Source organism: Puma concolor, chromosome D4 (genome assembly GCF_028749965.1).
Source record: "Puma concolor isolate L17-30 chromosome D4, mPumCon1.1.hap2, whole genome shotgun sequence".
Classification (NCBI taxonomy): domain Eukaryota; kingdom Metazoa; phylum Chordata; class Mammalia; order Carnivora; family Felidae; genus Puma; species Puma concolor.
In genome coordinates this window covers 40,552,317-40,570,776 of record NC_141679.1, presented here as the reverse complement: position 1 = coordinate 40,570,776, position 18,460 = coordinate 40,552,317, and the positions used below count along the sequence as shown (strand labels likewise).

Genomic DNA, 18,460 nt, shown 5'->3' with positions numbered 1-18,460 from the left:
AACAAGAAGCATATTATTCCAGTAAGAAACAATTTTGCGAGTAGTTATCTGTCTTTCCAAAGCAGCCTGCAAGAACATAGTTACATGTACAATGTATGTTATAGGCATTTGCAATACAGTTGTTTTCTGCTCTATTCTCTTACTCTTCATTTTAACATCACAACCACCTAGGAGTTAGGTACCATCATAATCCAGAATCAATAGGTGTGAAAACTAAAGCGCGTTGATGGGAGGTGACTTTTCAAAGCTCATGTAACTAATTAGTGAAGGAACTGGGATTCAGACCCAGGAAGGATGCTCTAGAGTCCATGGTTTCCTTCATTGTACTAAAGAACTTCTGGCCCACTCTTTAATTTTTCTTTACCATTATTCATTTTTGAAAGACAGAACGCAGGCAGGGGAGGGGCAGAGAGAGAAGGGGACACAGAATCGGAAGCAGGCTCCAGGCTCTGAGCTATCAGCACAGAGCCTGATGTGGGGCTTGCACTCATGAACCCCAAGATCATCACCTGAGCCGAGGTCAGACGCTTAACCGCCTGAGCCACCCAGGCACCCCACTTCTTCCCCACTCTTAACAGGTCTGCTAAACTGGCCTATTGGGAAAGGAGCAGCAGATTTGTCTTCCTTCTTTCTCTCTAGTCATTGGCCACCCAGGCGACAAGAAGGAAGTAATACTCTTTAAGGACTTTAAGTTTTAGCTTTTTTTAAAAAAATAAATTACAGCTATCAATATTAATGTGCAGTCCATGTCCAACCCAATGGGAATTACGATATAGATAACCAACAATAAGGCACCACACTTGGAGCCAAAGAACAAAACAACAGGGCTTGAGCTTTGGCTATGCCACTGACCTAGGTGATTGTGCAAGCCTTAGTTATCTCATCTGTCAAATGAGGGCCAATACCACGATTTATTTAGAGAAACAAATGAGATAAAGCATGTGAGAGCATCTTGCATCTTTAAAGTCCTTGACAAATGTGACTTGCAGTGGTGATTGCTGTTGTTCATTCATATGAGTACGAGATTGATCGTTTGAAGAAGTATCATGATTCACAAAGTAAACAGTCAATATGCTTATGAATGACTAAGCTAAGTCTTGTGTAATTTCATGTTCTTGTTTGGCTGAGACAGGATTAATAGATTAATATTCCATGCATTTGGAGGGGGTGAAAACCTTCTGTAATAAAGCTAAAGGGACCACTGGTGCAATCTGGAGCAGAAAGGAGGCTCTTTTACAAAAACCAAGAAGGACCCATGTTCAGTGGGATTGTTCAGGATCTTGACTGCTAGTAAGTTTTTTGCTATTGCAACATATCTATAGAATATCAATAATGAAGGGTCATTAGATATTCCATTAGAAAAGGTGTTAGGATGGGGCGCCTGGGTGGCTCAGGCAGTTAAGCGCCTGACTCGGTTTCAGCTCAGGTCACGATCTCATGGTTTTGGGGATCAGCTCCGCATTGAGCCCCACATAGGACTCTGGACTGACAGAGTGGAGCCTGCTTGGGATTCTTTCCCTCCCTCTCTCTCTGCCCCTCCCCTGCTTGCATGCACATGCTTGCTCTAAATAAATAAATAAAATAAATAAGTAAATAAACAAACTTAAAAAAAAATAAGGTGAAAATGCAATTTAAAAAAAGGCATTAGGAAGTCTTGATCAAGTTGTGGCTAGCTGGCTAGCTAGTTTGTATGCTGTTTAACTGCATCACAACCTAGAATTGCGGAGATGCTTGTATGGAGTGGGAGTCTCCAAGACAGGGAAATATTATACAGCATATCTCCACTTGATTTGACTCTAGAACTACCACCACCCCACCCCAGAATAGCTCATGGAACAAATTTCGCATGGGATACAATTGGGAGACATTTTATGGTAAATAGCAATTATTTCATAACACTAAAACCCATGGAAATTTGCATAAAGATTTCGATTTGGCTAAGTGCCTAAATTTCAGGCACAGTGCTAGGTGCTTTCCCATATGTTGTCTAATTTAATCTGCAAAATACAGTCCTCTGAGGGTGATAAGGAAATTAGGCTCCACGCATTTAAGTAATTGGCCACAAGTCGCTAAATGAATGAGGGGCAGAGCTGAAAGTGAACCCTGACCTCACGACCTCAAAGTGAGTGCCCATCTCATTGGCTCGTGCCTTGGCACGACTCACACGTCATACCTGTCTTCTAGCCCTGCCCCAATCTCAGGATGGTCTGCAGAGCTCCCAAGCTCAGCCAACAAGGTCTCGCTGTGTTCCTCAAAAACACCCTTGCAGCCCACAGGTGCAGCCAACTTCTGACCGAGGCAGTTTCTTAACACATCTTCTACATTGACCTCTTTCATGTGCCCACCGGGGGGGAAGAACAGTGAACTTAAAAGGAAAAGTTGACCCAGGCTGAAGTTCGGCATAACTCTGGGCTGCTTCTCCAGCTGCTGCATGATTCCAAGGACGGATTCTTCGCCTCCCTCTGGCTACCCTTATTCATTCTTGGCTTCAAAAGAGAAAGGACAAAGAGATCAAACCGAAAAAGAATTTCTAACAGGCGCACCCTGCAACGTTTTAGCAACTTTTATGAAACACCTTGCAGGGGGGAAGAGGTTGAAACTATGTGCTAGGTAAAGATTTCACATTATACCTGCAAGCCAGGAGTTAAAGTATTTGTCTCCCGGTAGATCTAAGAACGCGCAGAGGAAGGGAAGGGGGAAAAAAAATGGCACTTATTAAGCACCCACTGTGTACAGGTGCTTTATACATACTAATGAATTTTAATTTTCATCATTTCACAGGAGTATCATTCTCCTCCTTTGAAACGGATTACAAATGGAGGCCTAGAGAGACTGGGTAACTGACCATAATCACACACTAATAAGTGGTTGCAAGATGTGTCTGACTCCGAAGCACTGGTTTAGGCTATTCACTATCCTGCCTCCTGGCTATAAACACCGTTTTCCCATTACCACGAGAGAAAGACAGCATCAGAAACACAGGTGTTCATAGCATTAGATTATGGAGATTAATAGCATCCTCTTTGAATTGATAAGCCTTAGAACACTTGGAAAAATATTTTTTAACCTTTCAGTTTTCTTAAGTCATATGCTACTTGATTATAAATGAAGAGCTAGTCGTAAGAATAATTTACTCACAATTTTCGCTTCTGTAAAACCTTTCACTGAGAAACTCAAAATACTTAATGAGTATCCATTAAGGCTCATTTAACCCCTTTGAAGTACAGACTCATCATTATTTACTTTGGGAAGTGAGGAAACTGAGGCATAGAGCAGCTAAGTACCTTTTTCCCACACTCTTGTTAACCTAGATTGATGTCCCAGATCCCAAACTGGGGTTTTAATCCCAAGTGGTTCTTGCAGTTCATTGTTCCTTCATGTAAATGAGTCAAGTAGCCGCAAAATAAGATATCAGAAAATATATATATATATTTTTACTTTACTGCAACACTATCGAGAATTTGGGTAAGATAATTCTTTGCCATGGACTAGGGGAGAGCTGCAGGCAGGCAGGGTGTCCTGTGTATTGTAGGATGTTTACAGCATCCTTGGTCTCTACCTACTAAACGCCACCATCACCCCCTTCCCAGTTGTGACAATCAAAGCTGTCTCCAGACATTGCCAAATGTTGAGAATCATGCACATACCTTAGAAATACCGTAGATGTGTGTTAAGCAATCATTCTTTATGATAGAATGTTCTTTTATCAACGCTATCTTTCTCAATACTCTTATAAAATACAAGAATAGCTAAAGAATCCAGAGTAAGGGCCAGAAAGAACATGTGAGGATCATCTATCCTAGGTTTTTTTTTCAAATTTTATGATTTAACATCAGTTAATAGGGCTGGGGAGAAAAAAGGTTTCAGTGGTCAACTTGGCCTGGGAAACAGTGGGTAAAAAAATTCCTTCCTTAACTTAACAAATATCTATTGAGCGCTTACTATTTTCTGGTCATTCTCCAGGGGACTTGGGACTGTATCAGTGAACCAGAGGCCTCTGTTTACTTAGGCACATACTTCATATCTAAATAAATTAGGTAGTATGGCCTGTATGATACTACTTTGGAAAATGACTACTTTGGAAAATTGGTCAGGATAAGGGGGATCGTAGATGCCAGACTTTGGGGATGGTTTGACTTTAAACTGGGTGTTTAATCTCAATTTTTAAGAGTCTCTTAAACTGAGGGTTGATGGGGGGTGGGAGGGAGGGGAAAGTGGGTGATGGCATTGAGGAGGGCACCTGTTGGGATGAACACTGGGTGTTGCATGGAAACCAATTTGACAATGAATTTCACATTAAAAAAAATAAAATAAAATGCTAACTATCTGAAAAAAAATAAATTGGGTGCCTAAATGGCTTTTCATACCAAAAATTAGGGAAAAATCAACAAAAATGTTATTTGAGAATCAACTATGTGAGATCTATAATTAAAAGTATAGTATATCTAATACTATTATCTAATACTATTACTTATAAATTATGTCCTATACATCATTAAATCAGTATTACACTACACACACACACACACACACACACACACACACACACACACATCCCTCTTCCCTCTGGAGAGGCCATTGTTAAGATATTTATAACCATATCACTGCTTACATGTGTATGTAAAATATAACAAGGCAATATGTAAATTTAAAGTATGTGCCAAAGTAAAACAAAAGAAGAGGCGTAAGAATGGAGATGGGGACCTCAACAAAGCAAGACAGCTGTCTTATGCTGCACTTCAAGATCCTGTTGTGCACGGTAGAGGGACCAGAAGCCTCATGACTTATAATCTGATTTAATCTCTGCTGTTCCATCCTATGTCTTCCACTCACAGTAGTGGTTGTTGGAAATTCAAATTCAGTTTCCACGTTATATCAAATTTCTTATTGTGATAAGTACCCCACAATCACTGAGGGGAGTGTTTCTCAACTGAGGATGATTTACCCCTAAGGGACATTTGGAAATTTCTGGAAACAGTTTTGATTGGAGGGGCCGATGTGACTGCATCTAGCAGGCAGAGGTCAGGGATGATTCTAACCATCGTACAATGCACAGAACAACCTCAGTTACTATCTGGTCCCAATGTCAATGGTCTCCAAGTTGAGAAACCATGACCCAGGGAATTAAGGAATTCTCACTTCTTGCTAACTGACTTGAAATGATTGCCATGTGGTCTCACATAAAGTGAGTCCATAAACTTCATTTCTGACCTTAGATTGAGCTTTGCCCAATGGCAATAGGAGAAGGGAGGGATCGTGAAAATGTGAAGATCTGATCCAACTCTTGTCTACATAACACCTACACATCCAGAGCTTTCCAAATTTCTCTCGTGGGCTCCTGCATCTGGTTATCTACATGATGCCCAGCATACAGCTATGTGGCTTCTCACAGGGAGAATTCCTAAGTGATTGACTGCGTCTCTTTTCTTTTAGGTGTTTGTGTAGAATTTAAGCAAGTCTCAGCAATAGAAAGATCTTCAAAGTCAGTACTGCAAAAACCAAACACATTCAAAACATGTGTTGCACATATCCTGTAGGTATGCCCGTGCTTTGTGATTTAAATATTTTTCTGGAAGGCATATAGCGTGGCTTACATTTCATGGCTTTCCAATGGGTCTTTATTATTTATAGTGAGGAAAATAAAACTAGAACAGTGTGTGTTGACAACGTTATCCTGTAAGCGTATGCAACTTTCTAATCGTGCATCAGGGAAATGTGCACACTTTCCCAAACACCAAAGCCCTTCGTGCACTGAAGCTGAACAGCACTCTTTGTGGTCCCTTTATGGATCTAGATCAGCAATCAAAATTGCATTTAGCTTTAGGCTTTGAGGTCGCCTGGGTCTGCAGAGTGACACTGATGAATTTTTGCTTGTCGTGGTTATTAGCAGTAGATGGATTCTCTGAAGATTGGACGTTGAAACTCATTTAAACCTTATTGAGACTTAGCTGAAATTCATTGTATTTATCTATTTCACTCATTCCCATTGCTTTTCCTTCCTTCCTGTTTCATCTTTCTGTCCTTTCCTTCAATCCATCTTGTTGATTTTCCCCCCTTCTCATTTAGCGGGGTCCTTAAGGATTCTTGGCAATATGTGATTTTTATGGCATTTGTCATATTCTTGTCACTTGTTATCTTCTGGTTCTTTTATTTTTATTTTTTTAACGAAATTTATTGTCAAATTGGTTTCCATACAACAGCCAGGGCTCATCCCAACAAGTGCCCTCCTCAATGCCCATCACCCACTTTTCCCTCTCCCCACCCCCCAATCTTGTGATTCTTTAAGCATAGCCATTTATTTCTTTGCTTCTTGACCATTCCATGACAGATTTGAAATCAGTTACATCAAAAACCCATGAAGATCTCAAATATTTCTAATATGAAGATTCTGTTTTCACGTCAAAATTTTATGAAGACCAGCAAGCCAGTGACAATAAATTTATGTACTGACTGAATAAACATGTATGTTCATATAGATTTATGAACCTCTCCCATAATTCCATGCTCCCACACTACCTTGTCCCACTGGCCCCTTGTCCTTGGAGTAAGAGACGGTGCTATTGAATTTATCTTGCTGGTTCACTTAGAGTATGTAACTGTGACACATGATTGGTGCAAAGACATGAAGAGGTTATGAGGGGATACACTTACTCTTTAATGTGAATGGTCCCCAGGAAAGCCTGAAGAACTCTGTGGAATTTGGAGATTCCATGCCCTACATGGTGGCACCCAGGATTTCTAGTTCTGCAGGAAAAAGTTGTAAAAAAAAAAAAATACATTTAGAAATCTAGAAGAAAGAGCCTACATCTAGTTGGAAGATTGAGAATACAGTAATAATACTGTATTGTGAATTCTGTGTGTATTGTGAATACTGATAGTGAAGATTGCTTGTGTCTTATATTGCTGAAGGTTGCAGGGGTGCAAAAGGTAAGAACACGTTTGGAGAGAAATGTTTAGGTAACCAACTTCACATCTTCTCACCTCAAAAAGGGAAGTGTAAGGATAAAATTGTATTCCTCTGCTTGAGCTCAAGCAACAGGAGTCATGAAGGACTTCAACTGGGAAGAAGAGTGGTACAGAAGGAATGGAACATTTGGCTTCAGATGTAGGCTGGAGATTTCAACTCTGCCATCTATTAGCTTTGTCGTAGCTTTTTGCCTTTAAGCTGATTATTTAACCTCTCTTAAGCTTGGTTTTCTTTTCTGAAAAAAAGAAAAAAAGAAAAGAAAAAAATTCTCTATGTATTATGAGGAGTAAAGTAGACAGCTCCCATCCAATGTTGGGATCACTAAATCTCTTGTGGGAAAAAGACCACCCCTGGTTATCAGGTTTATTCAGTTGCATCCAAGCTACATGTCAGTCAGCCCTTTTATATGCACAGAAGAAGGAATAGATAGTGGTTATAAAACCCATGCACATTTTAATTCCTGGGCACATCCTGAAAGATAACAGGTTATTAAACTGAACCTAAGTTCAGAGATATGCATCTGGAGCAGTTCTTGATGTACTAATGAGGGCCAAAAAGTAAGAGAGAAGATTTCCTATCAGTGGCCTTTCCTGAAAAAAAAAAAAAAAAAAAAAAAAAAAAAAGAATGTCTCCTTGAACTTCACAACTGCTGGTTTATTTCCCTTCAGAGCACTCAGGTTTGAGTCCCTTTCTTGTCATTAATAACTGGGGGACCTCCGACAGCTTCTTAACCTTAGTTTCTGCATTTGTGAAATAGAATTCTAACATTTACTCTTTCTGCCTCATGGCATTTGTTGTAAGCATCAGATGAGATTGTTAGTGAAATTTCTTTTTGAACTAAAAAGTATCAAGTAAGTGTAAGGAATTTTTAACACTGTTATACGTTGATGAACCACGTCTGTCACCATGAGAGGAACCTCCCACCATGAGTTCCATCTCCTACCAATCAGAGGATCCCTACTGGCATTTACTATGCATTTTTAAAAATTATTTTCTCTTTTCTTTTCCTTTCATGTACAGCTTGGAACTGAAGTGGTCTCATATTGAATGGTCACAGGCTGAATATGAGGTCTGTGAGACTGTGGGCATATTATCCTTAGAAATTACCAGAAGGGGATATTCCATGGACTCAGCCTTCGTGAGTGTAAAGGTAACAAGTCTAAAATATAAACTTCCAGGCTAAAACTTGGGTTGCTGGTTGGTGCCTTTCATGATTTTCTTAAAGAGAAAACCAGAGTAACCAAGGAGATTTCAAATTGCAGGATTGCCACGTTTATTTTGGAGATTCTACATCAAACATCTCCTTGTCCTTCTGCGTTTTATCTAACTTCATTAGCTCCTGGATAAGGAATTTCTAACTCACTTTTAATTTTTAAATCTGGTTACTAAGACCTGAAGTTTGATTTTACAGGGAGATGGATCCAACCTAGTGAACCCTGGCCAAGCTCTGCTTTGGCAAAGAAACCCTGCATGTAAGACATTCAATGAGGTCTCCAGACCACATTTCAGCCCCCAAATGGCTTTCTCTTAGTATGCACCAGGATCGCTTCGTGTGGTCTCAGTGGATGAGGAAAATCAAGGGACAAACTTAAGAGTCACCCAGGTTGGGGCGCCTAGGTGGCTCAGTCAGTTGAGCATCCGACTCTTGATTTCAGTTCAGGTCATGATCCCAAGGTCATGGGATCGAGCCCACGTTAACCTCCATGCTGAGCATGGAGCCTGCTTGGAATGTCTCCCTCTCTCCTTCTCTCTCTCTCTCTCTCTCTCTCTCTCCTCCTGGGCCCTTCTCCTGCACTTTCATGAGCTTTTCTCTCTCAAAAATAAAAAAGAGTCACCCAAGTCAAAATTAAGAGAACATTTATCAATCCAGGCCTCTGAGATATAAAGGATACTCAGTAATCACTTTTAGATTGATTAGTCAACTTGCTATTGCTTTCCATAGACACGGACCATGGAGCACAACCGAAGACGTCTAGAACTGAAGGAATTTTTTTTTTTTTTAGGAGTTGCCATCACAATACCACTTCAAGAGAATGACAGCTTGAAAAGCTTTCACAAACTAACAATGGCAAATGAGCTTTGAATACTGCTCCTCAATCTCCTGAAAAGGGCAGTGAGTGATATTAGCTTTTGGGGAAAAAAAAAATGGTCATCTCAGTTAAATCTCAATTACAATAATCAATTCAAATCACCCTCAGAACCTTGTGCACCTAAATTCTACCATATCCACATTTGGTATTTATCTTTCCAGATTGTTCACACAAAAAGAAATCTGTCCGAATGGTTTTCTAATAACGCTTTGGTCTTCTACAGACAACACCATACGCTCGAGTCTAGAGTTTTGGGCCATATACCATTCACCTTGCCAGGTAGAAAGAACATATGTGGTGTGACAGGGAACCTTTTGTCTCCCGAAGCTGAATGCACACTGTGAGCCTGTCAGCTGAGTGGCCAGGCCTTCATCAAACACAGCCCTGAGCCTCCAGGGACAGCTCTACCTAGAGCCCAGGTGCTTACTGGCGTCTTGACCAGAAGCAGAGAAAGAGAAAGCGCTCTCCCCTGTGTTGTTTGCGCTGGTTCGAATTGTGCACCTTCGCCGAGATCATTGCTCCGACCACCTTGCCTCAGACCATTCCTTTTCCCACATCGGATTCTGCAAACCCAGTGGTGGTAAATACTAAGTACTTGCGTGTGCACGGAAATGTAACTTCCAGCATATGGTGGATACAGGAGAACGATGGGCTGCCTTTTCGCAACGAAAGGTGGTTCAGGAAGAGCCTTGGCATTGTAGGCCAAGAACAAATGGAAGCCTGGGAGGAAGTACCCTCTTCAGCAAAACGTTTCCGCTGCAGACCCATTAGCAGATCTCGGGGCCTTTGATTACAAATGGAGGTAGGATCTAAAGCCAGAAAAAATGGGAACTTTTAAGTTTGCAATTGTGCACTTGATTTCTTTGTTGGAAAGTGAGGAAATATAGTAACTCCCTTTCTGGGCCATCTTAGATGTCTAAAAGAGTGCAAGGTAACAGCTGCTTGTTGTGCTTACGCAGGGTTCTCATCCGATGACCTTTTTCAAACTCGCCAAGGACACTCTTCTTAACACGTATTTAGGCTCCCTCTGGGGGAAGATAAGGTCGTGACTTGAGAGCCCTAAATCCCCTCTGGTTTTTAGCCCTAGGAGTGGGGAACAAGAGATCAGTAAGTAGTCTCTTTAGAGCAATTTTTGTTGTTGTTGTTGTTGTTGTTGTTGTCATTAACAACTTACTTCATGGAGCCTCGAAAACCCTCAGTCCTGCGTGCGGATTGATTTTGCGTGGCTGTTCACCAGGTCTGTCATCCCTGTGGAGCTTTCATTCACTTCTGTGAAGGGAGATGGTTTCACCCAGACAGGAGAATGGACGAGGCCTGTTTCGGTTCAACCTGTCAAAGTCACTCAGTGCCCTGGAGCTCGTAGGGTACCTCACAGCTACTTGTCTGGTGTTACTTCTCCTCCCCCACTCCCTTCCCTCCCAGACACTATTTCAAAGCCAGGTTGGGGCAGGAGGAAGGTAAGGTAATAAATGGATACTCATAACAAAGAGAAAAATATTGTTTAAAATTTATGTTGCTTTCTCCAAAGACCAAACCGTTTAGAAAGAAGCAAGAAGAAAAAAAAGAAAGAAAAAGCTTTACTTTTACTTCCGTTGATATTAGTCTAAGAAAAAAGTTAACTTTAAGGAAGATCCATGTAGCCTAGATCTAAAATGGTTGATTATAATTTTTAAAAAGCCCTTCTGTTAAAAACACACTTAAGGGGCGCCTGGGTGGCGCAGTCGGTTGAGCGTCCGACTTCAGCCAGGTCATGGTCTCGCGGTCCGGGAGTTCGAGCCCCGCATCGGGCTCTGGGCTGATGGCTCAGAGCCTGGAGCCTGTTTCCGATTCTGTGTCTCCCTCTCTCTCTGCCCCTCCCCCGTTCATGCTCTGTCTCTCTCTGTCCCCAAAATAAATAAAAACGTTGAAAAAAAATTAAAAAAAAAAAAAACACACTTAAGAGCATGAATTTAAGGGCACCCGCCTGGCTCAGTCAGTAGAGCATTCGACTCTTGATCCTGGGGTCATAAGTTCAAGCCCCAGGTTGGGCATAGAGCCTCCCTAAAAAAAAAAAAAAAAAAAAAAAAAAAAAAAAAGGCATGAATTTAATCTGTTATGATACTAGACTAGATGTTTCTCTATTAAAATAATATTTATTTTTCTTAAAAAAGGATATTTTCTTTTCCCTCTTAAGGTCAAGCAAGTGTCTGCTACAGTTGGAAAAGACTTCACTCTGACTCCATCTAAACTGATTCAGTTTGACCCAGGTACATTTCGTGTCTATAGTTTGTTTCCCGTTTTTTGTAAGAATGTGTGGAGATTATGGGGACTTACTTCAGCCCCTGCAAGAGAGATCAGTTTGGCCTTGAGGTTTTGCCCTTCGTGTTTCATTTAATCACAAGTGAATATTCGTTTAAAATGAGAAGAAAACTCATAACAAATAAAAAGAAAATATCCAGGCAAATATCCAAAAAATCCAGAAAATCATTAAAAAAATTGTTTAGAGTCCTAACCCAAAGCTGAAATAGCCTCATATTGTGATGGAAATTTTCAGAATGTCATATTCACATGAGGCCATTTCTACATGATTTCTCTTGGAATAGGTTGCTTTGAGGAGATTGCGGGGAAGATTCATTAGATAGCACATACTTTGTTTAAATCTGTGGAAAAATTTTGCTAGGTGCAAAAGGGGTGCCGACTCTTAAAGGCATTCTATTGTGTGGGAAATAGAGCCGTGAAAACAACTCACTGATAGTACATTGGGACCCAAAGGAGGAGCCATTGTTCTGGTTGAGGGGAATCCTGGAAGACTTCCCAGAGGAGGTGGTATTCTGAGCAAGTAGAAGAAGAAGGAGAAGGGGACTTCAGGGTGAGCTGTCCCTAAAGCACTAAAGCTGGACCAACACCTTCCTTCCCTGGCCTCTGCAGAAGGGGCGGGTAACTCTCCTTCACTGTACCGCATGGTTCTCTCTCTTTCCCTCTCGTCTGGGATGGGCATGCATCACCTGTCCAGGGGCAAATGGAGAGGGCCTTGAGAAGCAGCCAGGGCTCGTGGCTTGGTGCTCTCCTGCAGAGGAGGTGTTCTGCCTTCCGAGAACATTCCACCAAGTCAAAACCCTTGCCATTATCTTGCCACTGACACATACTGTTTCAAGCAAAGGCAGAACAAAATGGCCTGGATATCATCCCTGCTCCAGAACTGACCACCTTAATAGTAAACATAGAAAAGAAATGCCTTTCTGCAGTTCACCGCAAGTAGCATGATGGTTTGTGACTAGTTTGCTAAGGCTGCCCTTACTAAGTATCACAAACATGGTAACTTAAAAACAGAAATTTATTTTCTCACAGTTCTGGAGGCTATAAGTTCAAGAACAAGTTGTCAGTGGGGTTGATTCTTTCTGGGGGCTGTGAGAGAGAATCTGCCCCATGCCTGTCTTCCACGCTCTGGTGACTTGCTGGTCATTGGCATTCCTTGGCTTCTGCGGCATCCACACCAATCTCTGCCCTTGTCCCCAACATGGCGTCCTCGTGTATGTGTCTGTGTCCAAATTTCCCCTCTTTATAGGGAAATCAATCACAATGGATTAGAGGCCCACTCTAGTGTGACTTTATCTTGACAGTTACATCTGTAATGAGCTTTTTTCCAAATAAGGTCACATCCTGAAGTACTAGGAATTAGGATTTCAACATACAGATTTTGAGCGACCCAACTCAACCTATAACAATGAACCTTAAATTTGACATGAAACAACCCAGATGTCGCGTTGGCCTCCTTCCTGTGATATTTAAGTTTGACTTGCGTAAGTTTGTTCTTCAAGTGACCTACTTGGTAGAAGAGCTGCTTCCATTATGTATCTGATGTTTACCCACAGATGGCCACAGGCTCTTAGGTTCTGGTCAACCCTAAGATGAAAGGATTTGGGGCAATTTCTCTGTGTATTCCCGTTTTGTACTTCATGTTAAGGGAGTTCCAGCCCTTCCACTAAAAAAAAAAAAAAAAAAAAAAAAAGATTTATTTATTTTGAGAGAGGAAAAAAAGTGTGGGGGTGGGGGGGGCAGGCGGCAGGTGGCAGAGAGGGAGAGAGAGAATCTCAAGCAGACTCCACTCTCAAGCCTGATATGGGACTTGATCCTACAACTCTGGGATCATGACCTGAGCCAAAATCAAGAATGGGATGCTTAACCCAATGAGCTACCCAGGCACCCTACAATGTTTCCACTTTCTGAGAGCCAAGAGTCGTTGTTATATGTCATCTTTATTATTTGAGGTCCGTTTGTCACAAGATCTGGAGTGATTCTGGCTTTTAGTAGAGTTTGAGCAGGCTTGCCGGGTACTCTGTTGCGACTGATAGGAACTAAAAAGTATCACGTTTAGGGGAACCTCTCAGAGGTTCCACTGGATAAGACAAATACTGATTTGTCTGGAAGAGTTTACATGCTTTTGTGAGTAGATACTAGACTTCTGGAGCATCTAACTGGTCACGAATTTGGGGATTATTTAGACATTTTAAGAAAAAAAATCTTGTAAGTTAGAAAGAAACAATCTTTGCCTGTTCATTGTTTTAGAATTTGTCAGCCAGAAATGGTTTCATAAATTGAAGGCTTGCTTTAGAACATTTCAAAGTTCCCTATGTTCACAGGTCCTAGAAATGTTTATATACTCCCAGATTGGTTTTTTTCTTTAATTTTTTTTAATGTTTATTTATTTTGAGAGAGAGACAGAGTGTGAACAGGGGAAGGACAGAGGGAGAGGGAGACACAGAATCTGAAGCAGGCTCCCGGTTCTGAGCTGTCAGCACAGAGCCTGACGCGGGGCTCGAACTCACAGAGCTGTGAGATCATGGCCTGAGCTGAGGTCAGGCGCACAACCGAATGAGCCACCCAGGCTCCCCCACTCCCATATTGTTAATCCTTGCCTCTTCTGGGTCTGGTGTCCCCATCCCCATTCCCCACCCCCATGCCCAAAGCAATCTGCTTGTTTGCTTAAAAACAGCAGCCAGAAATCAAACTTGGTGGGCTATTGGAAGGTTTGAGAATTTTTAAGAGGGGGTGGAGAGAAACGGGGTCATTGTTGAGACTGGTGAGCTATGCTTGCTGCCATTGTACTGAACCCAAAGCTAATTCTGCTGATTTAGCATTCAGCTATTGTGGCTGATCTTGATTAGAAGTGTAAATACTCTTAAGGAAAAGATTGTTTTCCTTTCAAGTATGTGCTCTTGAAAGGTTTGCTGCTTTCCTGATTGAATGACTAAGTCACTCCTAAGAGTCAAAATGTTTTCCAAAGGAACAGATCTCTAACATGGCATTTACTAAAAAACATTGAGCAAATGTCTTTCCATCGTAACATCCGCTTTGCAGGCAAGTATCCAGTAATGGACCTACTCTGTAAAGTGTGTGTCTGCATAAAATGACACCTTTTCTTCAACGCCTTTTGTTTTATGGGAACAGGAGGCCAGTTCAAGCCTTCTGAAATTGCTTATAATCTCAGTGATTTAACAACTACTTCGCACCTTGAAAATGGGAGAGGAAGGCAAAAGAAAAACCCAGAAAGTTCTTACTTCCAATCTCATTAACCTGGAAAAGTTGGTTCTATGTGCACACCTGGTAGGCATAGAAACAAAATTGAAATGCAAGCAAACCAATCAGAAAATACTTAAATGAAATTTGGAATAGATTTTCTCTAACCATCTGGTTCTACTCCATAAGGTCATAGAACAATGTTAAGGTTTTTGTGTGGGGGAGGGGTACTATAATGTTTTAAAAACATGATTCTTAAAACAAGAGGCAATTGGTTGGGACTTGGAATTCTTTGTTGTTGTTATTGGACTTTTATTTGAATAATGCTTGACTTTTGGGGTTTTGAGAGTCAAAACAGTTCTTTGAATATTAAAATTCTTAGTATGTATATACTTTCTTCACTGTCTGGTCTCTTATCCCTTCATGCCAGGTTTATTACAACAGCTGCCTCTGTGGTCTCCCCACTTCTAGCCTCTTTGCCCGTCTTCCTGGGCTCCTAAATCTTTTTGCGTAACACTCAGATTCATTTTTCTAAGACATTCGTTTCCAAGGGCCTTCCCTGTTGCCTATGGCTGAAAGTCTGAATCCAGCCACCTGGTGTCCAGGGCTCTCTGCCTTCTGGCTACATCCCACCGTTGCTGCCCTCCTACCTCCTAGTGCCTGGCGTGACCTCCCTTCCAGCCAGCGAATTTGCTCAGCCTTCCCCGTTCAAGGCCTTTGCTACCTTCCTGCCTTTGCTTGCGCTGTTTTCCCACTTCCTCCCTCCCAAACCTACCAACTCGGGAGCCCACATGCATTTAGTATTTACCATCCATCCTGTATCTTTTGGCCGCTAACCATACATAGCCTTGAACAATGGACTTTTCTGACATTTACATCTTGTCTCTTCAAAGAGATTTTAATCCTTTATGTCAGGGCTTGCCGATGTTGTACCTCTGGTATTCTCCATAGCAGCTAAAGCAAAGGTAAGTACACGATAGAGACAAAAATGTATATTGTGACGGGTTGATTTAATCCGTCCATGAGGTGGGAATTACATAGTATTTTATGTTAGGTGTTTCAACTTCTGTTTTTGCAAAGATCGCGAAAGTAATTGATTTATGAATCAGTTGGTATGGAAAACTGAAATTGGCAGTCAGCTTGGGTTTTTTTTTTTTTTTTTAAATAAAATTATTTCAAATACACTTAATTCTTTCCCCCCTCTAAGGGCAGCCAAGAGTAGGATGGGTGAACAGTTTCCTCTTTCCATTGAATTCTGCTGGGGGATTGAGGAAACTTTGATTAGATCCTTAAATCTGTAGGTGACACGACCTTCAAACAGGTGGCTGTCATATAGATGGACCAAACGAGAGGCATAAATCTGCAGCAAACCATCTACAGGAAGACAAGAATCCAGATTTTTGGAAGAGAAGGCTAGGAAAAAAAAAAAAAAGTTTGACTGCTTATATAGATGGCTTTATGGGAATAAGAGTCTTCACGTAGCCAATGAGTAAATGCCACAGAGTCAAGTTTTCAAAACTTAGTCCTGGAAGGTTAAACCATAAATTTGTTATCTTTTTTTTCCCTTAACCTTTAGCCTCCTTTCTCTACTGAACAGTACTTTTTTTTTTTTTTTTAACTCCTCCCACCATTTTTTCTTCTAAATAAACTAAAGGGGGAGACCCTGTAATCCATGTCATGGAAACTGGTCAGGATTAGACAGTCTCACATGATTCTTCCAGCTTTCATATTTCGTGTTTCTGGGATTCCTTGGCATCCCACCTTAGCGGTGACAGAATGGCTGGGGATATGTTTGTAAGTTCCAAACTGGGATTAAGTTCACAAAGTTACCGTGAACCGAGCTTGATTGTAACTCCATGAGCAGAGGCAGACAGAAAGGGAAAACAACAACAACAACAACAACATTGGCTCTATTTCTAAAACCCCCAGCCCATAAATACTCTCTAGGAGGATATCAAATACTGAGTATTACATCATTAGAAAAAGCATTTGTGGGCTAGAAGGACCTCAGGAAGTGGAGCAGCCGATAGAGGCAGCTGTCTTCAGAAATCAATCATTTCAAGGGTTCCATGAATAGTGTGAAGTACCATCCAATAATCACTTTTAACTGTCTGTACCAACCTCTTAAGATTTTTGGAACTATTAAGGTTTTAAGATTGCAGTGCTTGTTTATTCCTAAGAAGAGAAGGGGCAGGTCGGGGTGGGGGGGTGGCGAAAAATAAGCCTTGGATCTCATCGACTAACCATTTTTTTTGTTGTTGTTGTTCATCCCTTGCCTAACGCGGCTCACTTTTTTTGTTACAGTGTTTGCATTGAAACGGAATCATCATTGTCCAGGAACAAATGTGGTCTTTTAATATTATTTGGGAGAACAGCAGGACCTCAGTGTGTCGGGAGCAGTACAATAGCTCACTCGGGCTACTGCAGCCTCGCTGTAGACATGTTAATTAATATATTTCTCTGACACCTAGGTGATTGAAATAGCAATTAAAGAGTAATTAAAATGTTTACTTCTTGTAGGAATGTCAACTAAGATGTGGAATATAGCAATTACCTATGACGGATTAGAGGAAGATGATGAGGTCTTTGAAGTAATTCTCAACTCCCCTGTGAATGCAGTTCTTGGCATAAAGACAAAAGCGGCAGTGAAAATTTTGGACTCAAAAGGAGGTATTCTTTTGATCCTCATCTCGAAATCAGGAGCGGTCCTGGCGCTCTGGCTGCTGGCTTTCAACAGCCAGTGTGCCTGATAACGCCTTCAAATCAGAATGCTTAATTTCTTGTCAAGAAAGCAACCTCAGTCGTGTTGCAGGCCCTTTATTCTGCTTTCTGCTTCATGTGGTTTTCGTCCCGCTAAGAACTCTCGTTTGAGAAAGGCAACAAGTCAGTGCCGTAGTTGTTTTGTTTTTTTTTTTTTTTTTTTTTTCTCCTACCCGTTTGTTGTTCTCACCGAGGGGGAAACAATGTTGGTGAGAATCTATCGACAATTATTTTTCCCCCAGAGTTTGTAGGGCTGTAATTATCTTCCTCTGTGAAAGAGAGCTCTTAATGCCTAAAATCTGAGCCCCCACTGTAGTGTGACCAGGAAAATTCTAAGAGAGGAAGGAATTGGAGAAAAATAGACGTGAAAGATGCAGCTGGCTAGGGGATTCAGGAGCAGCTGGAGAATATTAATGAATAACCTTGGAGTGCAGAGCCAAAATAGGTCCTGGATAGTATATGCAAAAGAACGACCTGTGAACTAAATAAAATAAAGACCAAGCACAGTCCTTGCTGCTCTGATTTTTTTCTTCCTGCCAAACCCTTTCTACTTACGTGTCTATTTAGCATTTGACAAGTGTCCAGTTACCATGCGCAGACTTAGACCCCTGATTTTACACCTGTCATGCCCCATGGTATGTTTTCCTTACCTGAAATCCGCTCTCTCCTGTTCTTTCTCATCCTATAATAAAATATAGACATTATCCTCTTCCCTTTATAATACTCATGTTTCCACAACATCTTTTCCCACCATCTTCATTGCCAAATTCACTTGTTTTTCAATAGAATTTTCTGTTCACAGGAAGTACCTACAATACGTGAACTCCACGCTTTAGACATGAAGTATAAAATATCCACATGAGGGTTCTGGGTTTAGGTTTTTGTCATACTTATTGGGAATGTTTCCCATAGAAGTAGCTCCAATAAGATTTATTGGATATTTGTTCCGTGACAGTTGAATGCTCATTTTTATTTATTGTATTATTTTTAAAATTTTTTAATATTTTATTTTTGAGAGAGAGAGAGAGAGAGAGCATGAACAGGAGGGGGCAGAGAGAGAGGGAATCACAGAATCTGAAGCGGGTTCCGGGCTCTGAGCTGTCAGCACAAAGCCTGACGCAGGACTTGAACTCACGAACCATGATAT

General features: G+C 41.2%; 1 protein-coding gene across 12 annotated transcripts in view; it reads left to right on the top strand.

Moving 5' to 3' along the window:
• The window catches only part of FREM1 (FRAS1 related extracellular matrix 1), a 200,940-nt gene that overhangs the window by 164,539 nt on the left and 17,941 nt on the right, over window positions 1-18,460 (top strand). For 10 of the 12 annotated variants that reach the window (XM_086685328.1, XM_086685331.1, XM_086685325.1 and 7 more), the window contains 3 exons: window positions 7,988-8,117; window positions 11,231-11,303; window positions 17,074-17,223. In XM_086685328.1, the coding sequence (XP_086541454.1) occupies window positions 7,988-8,117; window positions 11,231-11,303; window positions 17,074-17,223 (353 nt within the window). Of the gene's footprint in view, window positions 1-5,433; window positions 5,538-7,987; window positions 8,118-8,378; window positions 10,059-11,230; window positions 11,304-17,073; window positions 17,224-18,460 lie in introns of those variants that run through there. The other 2 variants (XR_015243554.1, XM_086685333.1) reach the window with 2 other exon arrangements.